Genomic DNA, 17,226 nt, shown 5'->3' with positions numbered 1-17,226 from the left:
CCCTCCACTGGCTTCCCATTGCCCAACGGATAAAATTCAAAACATTAACAATAACATATAAAGCCATTTATAACTCCGCCCCAAATTACATCAACGATCTTGTCTCCAAATATCACCCAAACCGTACACTCCGCTTCTCACACGACCTCCTACTCTCTAGCTCCCTTGTCTCCTTTTCCCATGCTCGTCTCCAGGACTTCTCCAGAGCTTCCCCCATCCCCTGGAATCCTCTACCCCATTCTATCAGACTATCGCCTACTCTGCTCACTTTTAGGTGATCTCTGAAAACCGATCTCTTCAGGGAAGCCTATCCTGCCCTCAGCTAATAATGGAATCTTCTATTCTTCCTACCAGTCCATCCCCCACAGTTACTACCTTTTGTACCACTAGCCCCTCCCTCTTAGATTGTAAGCTCCAAGGAGCAGAGCCCTCCTAACCTTCTTGTATTGAACTGTATTGTTGCTGTATTGTCTCCCGTTATATTGTAAAGCACTGAGCAAACTGTTGGCGCCATAAATCCTGAATAATAATAATAATAATTATAATAATAATATAATAATAACAATAATAATAATAATAATAAAAAAATAATAATAATAAAATAATAATAAAAATATTATAATAATATAATAATAATAATAATAATAAACATAATAATAATAATAATATAATAATAATAATTACTATTATAATATAATAATAATAATATAATAATAAAATAATAATAATAATAAAAATATAATAATATAATAATAATAATAATATAATAATAATATAATAATAATAAAATAATAATAATAATTATTATAATATAATAATAATAATAATAATAATAAAATAATAATAATAAAAATATAAAATAATAATAATAAAATAATAATAATATAATAATATTAATATTAATTTAAAACGTTTTAAAAAATATAAATTTTTTTGTTCTTTTTTGGATCCTGGGGGTTGCTGTCACGTGATTTTATGATGAAACTGGAACCAAAATTTGTGAATATACCAACTTGTGAAGTGAGTCTGCAAGGCTTTGCCATCTCTGGTGTCTGTAGCAACCAAGAGCCGCTCTCCGTGCTAAAAATGTGAGGCCCAACAAGCTGATAATATTTCCCCTAAGGGCTGATGGAAGAACGGAGAGCAGAGTGGTTAGTGGGGCCCTGGGTGGGGGGGGGGAGGTGTCATCGGCTATTGATGGGACCGATTCACACAACTTGCTGATGTCAGCAGATCGGTGGTCTGAGCGGCTTACTGTGCATTTATGCGGCTTTTCCCCCGTGTGACGCCTCATGTGAACCACCAGCATGTACTGCGCTTTAAACGGTTTCTGTTCCCGGGTGCAGTCCTGCCAGCGACACACAAACTCCTTCTTCTCCCCGTGGATGTGCTCATTATTGATGTGCTGCGGAGAGAGAGGACACAGAAAATCCATCAACCCGACTAATGCCGACTCTCATCAGCTGACACGTGCAGAGGAATAAACACAACGTAATGCATGGAAATATGGAATAACGGCTCTACGGCAAAATGTGCCGAATTCTACAGAACAGAAGTCAGATCCATTCCTCCCGCTGACACCAACAATGGGGCACTATTCCTCCCACTGACACCAATGATGGGGCACTATTCCTCCCACTGACACCAATGATGGGGCACTATTCCTCCCACTGACACCAATGATGGGGCACTATTCCTCCCACTGACACCAATGATGGGGCACTATTCCTCCCACTGACACCAATGATGGAACACTATTCCTCCCACTGACACCAATGATGGGGCACTATTCCTCCCACTGACACCAATGATGGGGCACTATTCCTCCCGCTGACACCAATGATGGGGCACTATTCCTCCCGCTGACACCAATGATGGGGCACTATTCCTCCCACTGACACCAATGATGGGGCACTATTCCTCCCACTGACACCAATGATGGAACACTATTCCTCCCACTGACACCAATGATGGGGCACTATTCCTCCCACTGACACCAATGATGGGGCACTATTCCTCCCGCTGACACCAATGATGGGGCACTATTCCTCCTGCTGACACCAATGATGGGACACTATTCCTCCCACTGACACCAATGATGGGGCACTATTCCTTCCACTGACACCAATGATGGGGCACTATTCCTCCCACTGACACCAATGATGGGGTACTATTCCTCCCACTGATACCAATGATGGAGCACTATTCCTCCCACTGACACCAATGATGGGGCACTATTCCTCCCACTGACACCAATGATGGGGTACTATTCCTCCCACTGATACCAATGATGGAGCACTATTCCTCCCACTGACACCAATGATGGGACACTATTCCTCCCACTGATACCAATTATGGGGCACTATTCCTCCCACTGACACCAATGATGGGGCACTATTCCCCCCACTGATACCAATTATGGGGCACTATTCCTCCCACTGATACCAATGATGGGGCACTATTCCTTCCACTGACACCAATGATGGGGCACTATTCCTCCCACTGACACCAATGATGGGGCACTATTCCTCCCACTGATACCAATTATGGGGCACTATTCCTCCCACTGACACCAATGATGGGGCACTATTCCTCCCACTGATACCAATTATGGGGCACTATTCCTCCCACTGACACCAATGTGATTTGCACAGGAATGTGGTGCGGTTCCTCTGTAAATCACATGTGATGTGCTGCACCACACAAGTGTGAACCCGGGCTAAGTGCAGAAGCAAACCATTAACCCTTTGCTATCGGATACCGAACTCACCATAATTAACTCCATCCTCTCCCTGAACTCCTCAGCTATTTTTTTTTTAAACATTTAAAAATATTTTTATTAACATTTAAATATTTTTAACTAAATATTTTATATTTATTAAGATATTATTATTATTATTAACCCCTTGAATTTTTATTATTCATATTATTACTATTCTTTTCTTCTTCTTCTTCTTCTTCTTCTTCTTATTATTACTAGAGATGAGCGAAGAAATGAAAAATTCGATTCGGCTGATTCGGCGAATTCCAGTGTGAAATTCGATTCGATGCGAATTTCTCCGCTACGAAGATGACTTATTTAAAGGGTTTCTAGGCTTCAGAGAGCCTTTAAATTAGTGCAGAACACTGTACCTTTAATTTAAATGCCCTTGGAGATGAGGAAGGAGAAGGAGAAGGAGAAGGATGAGAAGAAGGAGAAGGAGAAGGATGAGAAGAAGGAGAAGGAGAAGGGTGAGAAGAAGGAGAAGGATGAGAAGAAGGAGAAGGATGAGAAGAAGGAGAAGGAGAAGGATGAGAAGAAGGAGAAGGAGAAGGATGAGAAGAAGGAGAAGGATGAGAAGAAGGAGAAGGATGAGAAGAAGGAGAAGGATGAGAAGGAGAAGGATGAGAAGGAGAAGGATGAGAAGAAGAAGGCTGAGAATAAGGAGAAGGATGAGAAGAAGGAGAAGGAGAAGGATGAGAAGAAGGAGAAGGATGAGAAGAAGGAGAAGGAGAAGGATGAGAAGAAAGAGAAGGATGAGAAGGAGAAGGATGAGAAGAAGAAGGATGAGAAGAAGAAGGATGAGAAGAAGGAAAAGGATGAGAAGAAGAAGGATGAGAAGAAGGAGAAGGATGAGAAGAAGGAGAATGATGAGAAGAAGGAGAAGGATGATAAGAAGGACAAGGAAGAGAAGAAGGAGAAGGAGAAGGATGAGAAGAAGGAGAAGGATGAGAAGAAGGAGAAGGATGAGAAGAAGGAGAAGGATGAGAAGAAGGAGAAGGATGAGAAGAAGGAGAAGGAGAAGGATGAGAAGAAGGAGAAGGATGAGAAGAAGAAGGATGAGAAGAAGGATGAGAAGAAGGAGGAGAAGGATGAGAAGAAGAAGGATGAGAAGAAGGAGAAGGAAGAGAAGAAGGAGAAGGAGAAGGATGAGAAGGAGAAGGATGAGAAGAAGGAGAAGGATGAGAAGAAGGAGAAGGAGAAGGATGAGAAGAAGGAGAAGGATGAGAAGAAGAAGGATGAGAAGAAGGATGAGAAGGATGAGAAGAAGGAGAAGGATGAGAAGAAGGAGAATGATGAGAAGAAGGAGAAGAAGGAGAAGGATGAGAAGAAGGAGAAGGATGAGAAGAAGGAGAAGGATGAGAAGAAGGAGAAGGATGAGAAGAAGGAGAAGGAGAAGGATGAGAAGAAAAAGGATGAGGAGAAGGAGAAGGATGAGAAGAAGGAGAAGGAGAAGGATGAGAAGAAGGAGAAGGATGAGAAGAAGGAGAAGGATGAGAAGAAGGAGAAGGAGAAGGATGAGAAGAAGGAGAAGGAGAAGGATGAGAAGAAGGAGAAGGAGAAGGATGAGAAGAAGGAGAAGGATGAGAAGAAGGAGAAGGATGAGAAGGAGAAGGATGAGAAGGAGAAGGATGAGAAGAAGAAGGCTGAGAATAAGGAGAAGGATGAGAAGAAGGAGAAGGATGAGAAGAAGGAGAAGGATGAGAAGAAGGAGAAGGAGAAGGATGAGAAGAAAGAGAAGGATGAGAAGGAGAAGGATGAGAAGAAGAAGGATGAGAAGAAGAAGGATGAGAAGAAGGAAAAGGATGAGAAGAAGAAGGATGAGAAGAAGGAGAAGGATGAGAAGAAGGAGAATGATGAGAAGAAGGAGAAGGATGATAAGAAGGAGAAGGAAGAGAAGAAGGAGAAGGAGAAGGATGAGAAGAAGGAGAAGGATGAGAAGAAGGAGAAGGATGAGAAGAAGGAGAAGGATGAGAAGAAGGAGAAGGATGAGAAGAAGGAGAAGGAGAAGGATGAGAAGAAAAAGGATGAGGAGAAGGAGAAGGATGAGAAGAAGGAGAAGGAGAAGGATGAGAAGAAGGAGAAGGATGAGAAGAAGGAGAAGGATGAGAAGAAGGAGAAGGAGAAGGATGAGAAGAAGGAGAAGGAGAAGGATGAGAAGAAGGAGAAGGAGAAGGATGAGAAGAAGGAGAAGGATGAGAAGAAGGAGAAGGATGAGAAGGAGAAGGATGAGAAGGAGAAGGATGAGAAGAAGAAGGCTGAGAATAAGGAGAAGGATGAGAAGAAGGAGAAGGAGAAGGATGAGAAGAAGGAGAAGGATGAGAAGAAGGAGAAGGAGAAGGATGAGAAGAAAGAGAAGGATGAGAAGGAGAAGGATGAGAAGAAGAAGGATGAGAAGAAGAAGGATGAGAAGAAGGAAAAGGATGAGAAGAAGAAGGATGAGAAGAAGGAGAAGGATGAGAAGAAGGAGAATGATGAGAAGAAGGAGAAGGATGATAAGAAGGAGAAGGAAGAGAAGAAGGAGAAGGAGAAGGATGAGAAGAAGGAGAAGGATGAGAAGAAGGAGAAGGATGAGAAGAAGGAGAAGGATGAGAAGAAGGAGAAGGATGAGAAGAAGGAGAAGGATGAGAAGAAGGAGAAGGAGAAGGATGAGAAGAAGGAGAAGGATGAGAAGAAGAAGGATGAGAAGAAGGATGAGAAGAAGGAGGAGAAGGATGAGAAGAAGAAGGATGAGAAGAAGGAGAAGGATGAGAAGAAGGAGAAGGAAGAGAAGAAGGAGAAGGAGAAGGATGAGAAGGAGAAGGATGAGAAGAAGGAGAAGGATGAGAAGAAGGAGAAGGAGAAGGATGAGAAGAAGGAGAAGGATGAGAAGAAGAAGGATGAGAAGAAGGATGAGAAGGATGAGAAGAAGGAGAAGGATGAGAAGAAGGAGAATGATGAGAAGAAGGAGAAGGATGAGAAGAAGGAGAAGGATGAGAAGAAGGAGAAGGATGAGAAGAAGGAGAAGGATGAGAAGAAGGAGAAGGATGAGAAGAAGGAGAAGGAGAAGGATGAGAAGAAAAAGGATGAGGAGAAGGAGAAGGATGAGAAGAAGGAGAAGGATGAGAAGGAGAAGGAGAAGGATGAGAAGAAGGAGAAGGAGAAGGATGAGAAGAAGGAGAAGGATGAGAAGAAGGAGAAGGATGAGAAGGAGAAGGAGAAGGATGAGAAGGAGAAGGATGAGAAGAAGGAGAAGGAGAAGGATGAGAAGAAGGAGAAGGAGAAGGATGAGAAGAAGGAGAAGGATGAGAAGAAGGATGAGCAGAAGGAGAAGGATGAGAAGAAGGAGAAGGATGAGAAGAAGGAGAAGGATGAGAAGAAGGATGAGAAGAAGGATGAGAAGAAGGAGAAGGATGAGAAGAAGGATGAGAAGAAGGATGAGAAGAAGGAGAAGGATGAGAAGAAGGACAGTTCTGTGACAGTTTCTGTCTATTTCTGACAGTTCTGGGACATTCACTCCATACAGCGGTTTCAACCGCTGTATGGAGGGAATGTCATAGAACTGTCAGAAATAGACTATTAATGACAGTTCTGGGACTGTCCTTCCATGCAGCGGTTGAAACATTGTATGTATTTGTTTCCATAAATGGATCCATTTATGGAAACAAATACATACAATGTTTCAACCGCTGCATTGAAGGACAGTCCCAGAACTGTCATTAATAGTCTATTTCTGACAGTTCCATGACATTCCCTCCATACAGCGGTTAAAACAGCTGTATGCAGTGAATGTCCCAGAACTGTCATAAATAGTCTATTTCTGACAGTTCTGGGACATTCACTCCATACAGCGGTTTCCGGCAAAAAGTGTATGTGCAGAGTTCCTCTATTCTGCAGATACACTTAGAGGAGCTCTGCAGATACACTTAGAGGAGCTCTGCACATACACTTTTTTCCGGTTTGGAATTATTCTTATTTTCATCCTACTTCTTCTTCTTCTTCTTCATCCTCATCCTCATCCTCTTCTTCTTCTGAGGATGAGGATGAAGAAGAAGAAGAAGAAGAAGTAGGATGAAAATAAGATTAATTCCAAGCCGGCAAAAAGTGTATGTGCAGAGCTCCTCTAAGTGTATCTGCAGAGCTCCTCTAAGTGTATCTGCAGAATAGAGGAACTCTGCACATACACTTTTTGCCGGCTTGGAATTATTCTTCTTTTCATCCTACTTCTTCTTCTTCTTCTTCTTCATCCTCATCCTCAGAAGAAGAGGATGAGGATGAGGATGAGGATGAGGAAGAAGAAGAAGAATGAAAAGAAGAATAATTCCAAGCCGGCAAAAAGTGTATGTGCAGAGTTCCTCTATTTCTGACAGTTCTCTCACAACTTCTTCACATGTACAGTGGTTGAAACATCTGTATCCTAAATGTAAACTAATAGATACAATGTTTCAACCGCTAAACATGTGTTCCTTCTGTCAGAGAACTGTCAGAAATAGCGGAGCTCACTGCAGGGACACTTTTGCCGGCTGATCGGGAAATGTTCGATTCGCGCACCCGAAGTAGGCAAAATTTCGGTTTCGACACGAATCGAATATTTCCTGAAATTCGACTCGAATTCCGGTTCGCCTAGTTCGATTCGCTCATCTCTAATTATTACTATTATTATTATTCTTTTCTTCTTATTATTATTATTTTTATTCTTCTTATTATTTTTATTATTATTATTATTATTCATATTATTACTATTATTCTTCTTCTTCTTATTATTATATTTTATATTAATTTGTAAACAAAACGCTCCCCGTTCATAGGACCTGCATCTGCGAGGAGCAGCTAAACGCATTGTGGGTCGCAGTTGCTCCAGAGAAATCAGCGCAGCCAGAAGATCATCATGGCCTCCAGGCGCGCAGCGTTTTGGGAAGGAGAATTTAGCGAGGGCGTTTCTCTGGATCGGGGTTGATGTTGAATCTCGCGGCGCGCTGAATTTCTAATGCCGCGTCTTCCCCTCGCAGTCGCTCGGCGTACGCAGAGGTTTGTAAACAAACATCCAATCACAATGAGCCCTGTGTTTCGGTGCCAGCGATTCCGCCGGCGAGGTGTCTTGGCAGTGCGCAGCTGGGGGGGCCAGAAGAGCCGTAAATAAAGGCGAGTGTCAATGGCTGAATTCAGGGCCTGACAGGGGGGGGGGGGGGCTCACATGGACGAGCTGCTCCTGGGTGTCGAACTCCTTGCTGCAGCTGTCCCAATGGCAGTTTGTCTCGTAGATGACCTCCGCTTCCTGCTTGCACTCTTCTCTATCCAGGTCCTCTTTCAGATCCGTCAGATGGTCCTGGAAGAAAGGAAACAGTCAGACTGGGGGGGGGGCTCACCAACAAGGGTGACAACCTGAGACAGAAAGATAGGAAACTGTAAAGGTTTAATCCACTTGGTCCCCCCCCCCCCCATCATCAATATACTAATTACGTTTTTCAGCAACCTTTCCATTTTCATCTCATACCTTATTTTAGGCCCTGTGGTGTCATCACTGGGTCTCTGTGCGTCTCTATGTAATGCAGGCAGATTGTGGCTGATGGGAGGGGCCACCAGGATGCTGTACGTAGCTTCCTGAAAACATCACAGCCCCCTACCTCAGACCTAATCTCAAATACCCTCAGCTCTGATGCAAGCAGTGGGCTGGTTCTTGGAAGGAGCTATGCACAAACCAAAATGCTCTGAAGGGTGGGTGTCAGTCTGGAGAAGTGGGTGTGTCTGCACGCAGATCACTCGGAGTAACGCCCACATGTGATGCTGAGCCTCCATGACTAAAAGAACTGAAGTCCAATGAATGAGATGGGCGGGACCAAGGACAGTCAGGCTGGAGAGGAAAGTGCTAGATGATGCTGGACGTCCTCCAGCCAGGAAATGAGGAGGAGCTCGATCTAACTGGCTGCAGCTTCTAATGCACATTGTGAGAAGCTCCCAGTGTGCAGTGACATCAGAGGAAGACATGTCAGTCCAGGGGAGGAGCTGGTACACCTGTGCAAGGCTGAAGGGGAGGAGCCAGTACACCTGTGCAAGACTGAAGGGGAGGAGGCGGTACACCTGTGCAACACTGTAGAGGTGGAGCCGATACACCTGTGCAAGGCTGAAGGGGAGGAGCCGGTACACCTGTGCAAGACTGAAGGGGAGGAGCCAGTACACCTGTGCAAGACTGAAGGGGAGGAGGCGGTACACCTGTGCAACACTGTAGAGGTGGAGCCGATACACCTGTGAAAGACTGGAGGGGAGGAGCTGGTACACCTGTGCAAGGCTGAAGGGGAGGAGCCGGTACACCTGTGCAAGACTGAAGGGGAGGAGCCAGTACACCTGTGCAAGACTGAAGGGGAGGAGGCGGTACACCTGTGCAACACTGTAGAGGTGGAGCCGATACACCTGTGAAAGACTGGAGGGGAGGAGCTGGTACACCTGTGCAAGACTGGAGGGGAGGAGCCGGTACAACAGTGCAAGACTGAAGGGGAGAGGCAGGTACACCTGTGAAAGACTGGAGGGGAGGAGCCGGTATACCTGAGCAAGACTGAAAAGGGGAGGAGCAGGTACACCTGTGCAGGACTGAAGGGGAGGAGCCGGTTCACCTGTGCAAGACTAAAGGGGAGGAGCCGATTCACCTGTGCAAGACTGAAGGGGAGGAGTCAGTACAACTGTGCAAGACTGAAGGGGAGGGGCGGGTACACCTGTGAAAGACTGGAGGGGAGGAGCCGGTACACCTGTGCAGGACTGAAGGGGAGGAGCTGGTACACCTGAGCAAGACTGAAGGGGAGGAGCCTCTACACCTGTGCAGGACTGAAAGTGGAGGAGCTGATACACCTGTGCAAGACTGAAGGGGAGGAGCCGGGACACCTGTGCAGGACTGAAGGGGAGGAGCCGGGACACCTGTGCAAGACTTAAGGTGAGGAGCCGGTACACCTGTGCAGGACTGAAGGGGAGGAGCCGGTACACCTGTGCAAGACTGAAGGGGAAGGAGCTGGTACACCTGTGCAAGACTAAAGGGGAGGAGCCAGTACACCTGTGCAGACTGAAGGGGAGGAGCAGGTACACCTTTGCAAGACTGAAGGGGAGGAGCCAGTACACCTGTGCAAGACTGAAGGGGAGGAGCAGGTACACCTTTGCAAGACTGAAGGGGAGGAGCCAGTACACCTGTGCAAGACTGAAGGGGAGGAGCTGGTACACCTGTGCAAGACTAAAGGGGAGGAGCCAGTACACCTGTGCAGACTGAAGGGGAGGAGCCGGTACACCTGTGCAAAACTGAAGGGCGGGTACGCTGAAATAGATGACATTTCATGTCTTTGGTTTAGATATTGTTAGGTAGTGGTGAGGCGGATGGAGTGTAGTTTACACTTACCGGGGGGCTGGGGGAGTCTCTGGGCGGCCCCTCATCCTCTGTCTTCACTTTAGTGCGCTTGTGGATGACTTGATTGACTGTGCTGGTCACTGCCGACTCGCTGGACTGCTTGATCTGTGGAACATCACAATGTAACAACTGTCTCTGCATCACAATGTAACAACCTTCACTGCATCACAATGTAACAACCTTCACTGCATCACAATGTAACAACCTTCACTGCATCACAATGTAACAACCTTCTCTGCATCACAATGTAACAACCTTCACTGCATCACAATATAACAACTGTCTCTGCATCACAATGTAACAACCTTCACAGCATCACAATGTAACAACCTTCACTGCATCACAATGTAACAACCTTCACAGCATCACAATGTAACAACCTTCACAGCATCACAATGTAACAACCTTCACAGCATCACAATGTAACAACCATCTCTAATTGAATTAGTTCAGCGAGAATTTATCACAACATAAAACAATAAATAAAATCAACACATTTCAGGACTTACGTTTCCCTCTTTATCAAGAAGAAGAACAAACAAGTATAATAATATAAAGCAAGTATCAAAAAATACAAAACATCTATTATGTTGTAATATAAAAAGTAGCGAATGTATTTATTATAGAAACATCTAATATACTGGAAACAATCGTTCTAATCATAGGAGAAGATATCCAATATAAATATCTAATACACGGCTCCAAAAAATGGAAGGAAGACCCTGACAACCCATCAGACCTCAATGGGGAGGAATCTCCTGCTGGATCTCTATACTGACATGGACGGGGGATGGGTGAGGAACGTAAGGACGCCCCATTGTTGGATGGAAATGAAAATGATCGACCTACAGAGGACTGAATTCAAAGACACCCCGAAAATCAAAGTGAAGAAATGATGCAGCAGGTGAGTCCATGTTGGTGAAATGTCATGGCAGCAACTCAGAATGGTCCTCAGTAGTCTGTATGACCCCCATGTGCTTGTATGCATGCCTGACAATGTCGGGGGAGGGTCCTAATGAGACCACGGATGGTGTCCTGGGGGATTTCCTTCCAGATCTGGACCAGGACATCACTGAGCTCCTGGGCAGTCTGAGGTGCAACCTGGCGGCGTCGGTTGGACCGAAACATGACATCCCAGAGGTGTTCTATTGGATTTAGGTCAGGCGAGCGTGGGGGCCATTCAGTGGTATCAATTCCTTCATCCTCCAGGAACTGCCTGCATACTCCCGCCACGAGGCCGGGCATTGTCCTGCACCAGGAGGAACCCGGGACCCACTGCACCAGGAGGAACCCGGGACCCACTGCACCAGGAGGAACCCAGGACCAACTGCACTAGGAGGAACCCAGGACCCACTGCACCAGGAGGAACCCAGGACCAACTGCACTAGGAGGAACCCAGGACCCACTGCACCAGGAGGAACCCAGGACCAACTGCACCAGGAGGAACCCAGGACCAACTGCACTAGGAGGAACCCAGGACCCACTGCACCAGGAGGAACCCAGGACCAACTGCACTCGGAGGAACCCAGGACTCACTGCACCAGTGTAGGGTCTGACAATAGGTCTAATCATCCCGATACCAAATGGCAGTCAGGGTACCATTGTCTGGCCTGTAGAGGTCTCTGTGTCCCTCCATGGATATGCCACCCCAGACCATCACTGACCCACCACCAAAACGGTCATGCTGAACCATGTTACAGGCAGCAGAACGTTCTCCACGGCTTCTCCAGATCCTTTCACGTCTGTCACATGTGCTCAGGGTGAACCTGCTCTCATCTGTGAAAAGCACAGGGTGCCAGTGGTGGACCTGCCAATTCTGGGGTTCAATGGCAAATGCCAATGGAGCTCTATGGTGCTGGGCAGTGAGCACAGGGCCCACTAGAGGACGTCGGGCCCTCAGGCCACCCTCATAAAGTCTGTTTCTGATTGTTTGGTCAGAGACATTCACACCAGTGGCCTGCTGGAGGTCATTTTGTAGGGCTCTGGCAGGGCTCATCCTGTTCCTCCTTGCACAAAGGAGCAGATACCGGTCCTGCTGATGGGTTAGGGACCTTCTATGGCCCTGTCCAGCTCTCCTAGAGGAACTGCCTGTCTCCTGGAATCTCCTCCATGCTCTTGTCTTCTGGAATCTCCTCCATGCTCTTGTCTTCTGGAATCTCCTCCATGCTCTTGTCTCCTGGAATCTCCTCCATGCTCTTGAGACTGTGCTGGGAGACATAGCAAACCTTCTGGCAATGGCAGGTATTGATGTGCCATCCTGGAGGAGTCGGACTGCCTGTGCAACCTCTGTAGGGTCCAGGTATGGCCTCATGCTACCAGTAGTGACACTGACCCCGGCCAAATGCAAAACTAGTGAAAAACAGTCAGAAAAGATGAGGAGGGAGAAAAATGTCACCTGTAAAACCATTCCTGTTTTGGGGATCGTCTCATTGTTGCCCATCTAGTGCACCTGATGTTAGTTTCATGAACACCAAAGCAGCTGAAACTGATGGACAACCCCCTCTGCGACTTACCTGACCAGATCCATATCCCAGGAGGTTCAGGGACTTGATGCGACTCGGATTACAAAGTCTTCCTTTCATTTTTTTAAGCAGTGTATAAAAATATAAATATCTAAATATATACTAAAGCCGGCCACACGCGGGTCAATTTCTGAATTTTCTTTTGAAAATCTTTTCTAAGAATTTTTGTTCAAATTTCGCACCATTAGTGGGCCACAGAAACGGACGATTTTTTTGTGACCACCAAATCTGAGTGATCGGGCATGTTGGAAATTTTTTGAAAAACGATCGAATTTCGAATCAATGATGGGAGAATCCTGCGAGAAATATAAACAAAAAAGAAATGGACTGGACCTGGAAAGAAAAGAAAATTCTTGGCCACGAAAATTCTTTTCTGTAGCCACATGAGGGGAAATTGAAGGCTTGGTTGGTTGAATTTTCAAATCACCGGTGGCGCCATCGGGTTACAAAACGCACGAATATTCCGATTTTAGTAAAGAAAATGCGTTCAGAATAATTGGTTATACCGATCATTTCCAGTATATTAGACGCTTGTAGAAAATATACTTTTGCTTTTTCAAGGAGGTTCACTCAGCATATATTTAGATATTTATATTTTTTGATCCTCGGATTATATTTCATGACGTTTTCCTGATGAAGAGTGTGAAGCCCCGAAACGCGTCGGTTTTTGACCGCTTGTGAAAAATCAATTCTCACTGGACTCATTCAAGTCTTCTTCCGTTCTCATTCTTTGAATGCTCTGTGGACTGCTCCAGGGGCCCTCTGGGACCCCACCCCCCTCACTCTAACAGCCCGGTCACACCAATCTGACTTTTAAATCATGTGACTTCTCTGAAAGTCGTTGGATTTCAAAAGTCGGATGTCATTCTGACTTGAATTGCAACTTGCAAGACACCTGCCCAGTTCATGCGCTACTTTAGAAATCGTTGCGGCTCCAACCAAGTCGGAATTGCGCAGATAGGACCGCCTTAACCACTTGCCGTCCGGCCACTGTATATAAACGGCCAGACGGTGGCAGTGCAGGGGGGTTGTCATTCATAAACGGCGCCCACATTTTCAAGCTGTGCGCGCTCCCTGGGAGCTCCTCCGGACACAGCAGAACACCGATTCTCGTACGGGACGTCGTGAGGTCCCAATCATGTGATCACTGATTGGCCAATCAGTGATCACATGCAGAGTAGTAAGCAAGATGTCACTTCCTGACATCATTGCTTACTACGTGTGAAATCTGTGAATGATCACAGAGATCACATGGTACAGGGCCATTCACAACAGACTTGTACCATGTGACAAGCTGTGACCAATCACAACTCACACAGTATTTCTCAATGGCTGCAGGAATGCAGCCAGAGAGAAGGAGAAATGATTGCTTTTACAGCCTTTATGGGTGTAAAGGAAATCAGTGTAAAAAAAAAAAAAAAAAAAAATCTTCATCACCCCCCACAAGTAGTACAGTGTCTCCATGGTGACAGCGTACTGCTAGGGTGATGGTATGTAAAAAAAAAAATATATATATATATAAAAAAATTTAATAAAAATGTAAAATGTTTTTTAAAAAATTATAATTTTTGGTTATAAACTAATTTAGGTTATTTTTTTTCTTACTAAAAAGATAACTGAATACATTTTGGCCGAGATTTATGAAGAAAGATTATTTATTTGTAAAATTTTTTAAGAAAAACACTTTTTTTTCAAAATTTTTGGACTTTTTCATTTATATAGCAAAAAAAATAAAAATCCCCGTGGGGAATAAATACCACCAAAATAAAGCTTTATCTGTCTCAAAAAAATGCTAAAAAATTCATATGGGTACAGTGTTGCATGACCGCGCAATTGTCATTCAAAGTGTGATAGCGCTGAAAGCTGAAAACTGGCCTGGACTGGAAGAGGGTGAAAGTGTCCGGACTGGAAGGGGGGGGGGGGAAGTGTCCGGACTGGAAGGGGGGAAATGTCCGGACTGGAAGGGGGGTGAAAGTGTCCGGACTGGAAGAGGGTGAAAGTGTCCGGACTGGAAGGGGGGGGGGGAAGTGTCCGGACTGGAAGGGGGGAAATGTCCGGACTGGAAGGGGGGTGAAAGTGTCCGGACTGGAAGGGGGGGAAAGTGTCCGGACTGGAAGGGGGGGAAAGTGTCCGGACTGGAAGGGGGGAAAGTGTCCGGACTGGAAGGGGGGAAAGTGTCCGGACTGGAAGGGGGTGAAAGTGTCCGGACTGGAAGGGGGTGAAAGTGTCCGGACTGGAAGGGGGGGAAAGTGTCTGGACTGGAAGGGGGGGAAAGTGTCCGGACTGGAAGGGGGGGAAAGCGTCCGGACTGGAAGGGGGGTGAAAGCGTCCGGACAGGAAGGGGGGAAAGTGTCCGGACTGGAAGGGGGGGAAAGCGTCCGGACAGGAAGGGGGGAAAGTGTCCGGACTGGAAGGGGGGGAAAGTGTCCGGACTGGAAGGGGGGGAAAGTGTCCGGACTGGAAGGGGGGGAAAGCGTCCGGACTGGAAGGGGGGGAAAGCGTCCGGACAGGAAGGGGGGAAAGTGTCCGGACTGGAAGGGGGTGAAAGCGTCCGGACTGGAAGGGAGTGAAAGTGTCCGGACTGGAAGGGGGGGAAAGTGTCCGGACTGGAAGGGGGGGAAAGTGTCCGGACTGGAAGGGAGTGAAAGTGTCTGGACTGGAAGGGGGGGAAAGTGTCCGGACTGGAAGGGGGGGAAAGTGTCCGGACTGGAAGGGGGTGAAAGTGTCCGGACTGGAAGGGAGGGAAAGTGTCCGGACTGGAAGGGGGGGAAAGTGTCTGGACTGGAAGGGGGGGAAAGTGTCCGGACTGGAAGGGGGGGAAAGTGTCCGGACTGGAAGGGGGGAAGTGTCCGGACTGGAAGGGGGGGAAGTGTCCGGACTGGAAGGGGGGGAAAGTGTCCGGACTGGAAGGGGGGGAAAGTGTCCGGACTGGAAGGGGGGGAAAGTGTCCGGACTGGAAGGGGGGGAAAGTGTCCGGACTGGAAGGGGGGGAAAGTGTCTGGACTGGAAGGGGGGAAAGTGTCTGGACTGGAAGGGGGGGGGGGGGCAGTGTCCGGACTGGAAGGGGAAAAATTGCAGACAGTAGGGGGCAACTTTCCATGCGTTTTGCAGCTCGAATTGGCAAGTTGCACCCAGTGTGATCGGGGTGTACAGTGACTGCTATCTAGTAATCCATGTCTCTCGGGGGGTCGACTCCTCTACCGTCATGTGACCTGCCACGCCTTGTACTCCTGGAAGCCAATGAAGAACAAACAGTCACACGCGGAAATTTCACGTCTCTTACCTGATTGGCTGAGCCGCCATTACTGGCTGGTGCTGGAGCCGAACTGGCGGTGGAAAGGGAACCGGGCTGACGGGAGGTAAATGTGGGCGACGGGTGGATGAGTGGGGCGTGTCCGAAGGTGGAGCTGAGACTTCGCTGCTGGCTGAGCAGTTGCTGGTACGCCATGGGGTTGATGGGGTGGGGGAAGGTAAAAGCTGGGCTAAAATAGACACAATGTTAAGTTCAATATGTTCAGTAATGTATCGGCATAAACCTCCCAGATATATATTACCTCCCACAGAGATCACAGTATCACCCCCTCCCCCCCTTACAATGCCTTCAACTGTCTCCAGAAGGGACGGCACCATCTTTGTTCAGGCATCATCCAGGGCCACCATCTGCTTCCTGGACTGAGAGATGCCACAGTCATATAAATACTGGTGCCTGGGCAGCTCTTGGCACAGATCAGCCCCTGCTGCAACCACAATGTTGCAACCTGACATCATCACTGGGTGTCTGTGCTTCTCTATGCAATGCAGGCACATCACGGCTGGTGGGAGTGGCCATCATGGTGATGTACGTCTGTGTTTCTCTATGCAATGCACTCACATCTTGGCTGGTGGGAGGGGCCATTAGGGTGATGTACATCTGTGTTTCTCTATGCAATGCACTCACTTTTTCTTTTTTTCTTTTTTTTTTAGTCTGCAAACGTGCAACTATAACGTAAAAACCTGTAAGTGAATCACAAAAAATGTGCAAGTGCAAAACACCACACGAAAAAGTGCACTTAGGGGTGTGCTGTGTCCTACCCCTAAAGGGGCTTGGACCGCTTACCCTGATCCCCCGGGGCACGAAGCTCCTGACAGGGACAAGGTTCCCAATTGGTCCTCCTGGCCAAAAGGCCTGGTGGACCACCGTTCCTTGTGTCCAGCCGAAGCCGGACATCCAGTACTTGGTCAGGGGGCTCTCCCGAAGAAGGGCCCCCTAGGGACAGGAGAGGAAGGAACCAAAAGGCCACACATCCTCCCCCTAGACTTCAGGTCAGGCCCGAGGACCCACACCCTCCATCCGTGAAAACACACACATAAGCGAAAGAAAAAGTGACAAACGTGGGAGGTGAAATAATTAAATAAATAGAAAATAAAAAAGTGGTACCGTGCCAAATTGTGCACAGACCAGGCCCTGAGGCCCGTGGCAAAAATTGCCCTGAACTTAGCCAAAAGGCCTGGTCCTTAGGGCGCTGTGCAAAAAGAGGGAAAAACAGTGACCATGTGCCATCTTCACACTGTGGGGTCCCACACCCAAGTGTTACTAGTGA

At 46.9% G+C, this 17,226-nt stretch overlaps 1 protein-coding gene across 1 annotated transcript in view; it reads right to left on the bottom strand.

Moving 5' to 3' along the window:
* GLI2 (GLI family zinc finger 2) overlaps nt 1-17,226 on the bottom strand; it is a 246,406-nt gene that overhangs the window by 34,416 nt on the left and 194,764 nt on the right. Inside the window, exons 7-10 of the mRNA XM_089680618.1 lie at nt 15,930-16,128; nt 10,116-10,229; nt 7,935-8,066; nt 1,256-1,405 (exon numbers count right to left, since the gene is read on the bottom strand). Coding sequence (XP_089536744.1) covers nt 1,256-1,405; nt 7,935-8,066; nt 10,116-10,229; nt 15,930-16,128 — 595 coding nt within the window. The remainder of the gene's footprint in view (nt 1-1,255; nt 1,406-7,934; nt 8,067-10,115; nt 10,230-15,929; nt 16,129-17,226) is intronic.

The sequence above is a fragment of the Staurois parvus genome, unplaced genomic scaffold (genome assembly GCF_062004578.1).
Source record: "Staurois parvus isolate SC_StPar_1 unplaced genomic scaffold, SC_StPar_1.0 ptg000247l, whole genome shotgun sequence".
In the NCBI taxonomy this organism is placed as follows: domain Eukaryota; kingdom Metazoa; phylum Chordata; class Amphibia; order Anura; family Ranidae; genus Staurois; species Staurois parvus.
This window is presented reverse-complemented; position numbering and strand designations above follow the sequence as displayed.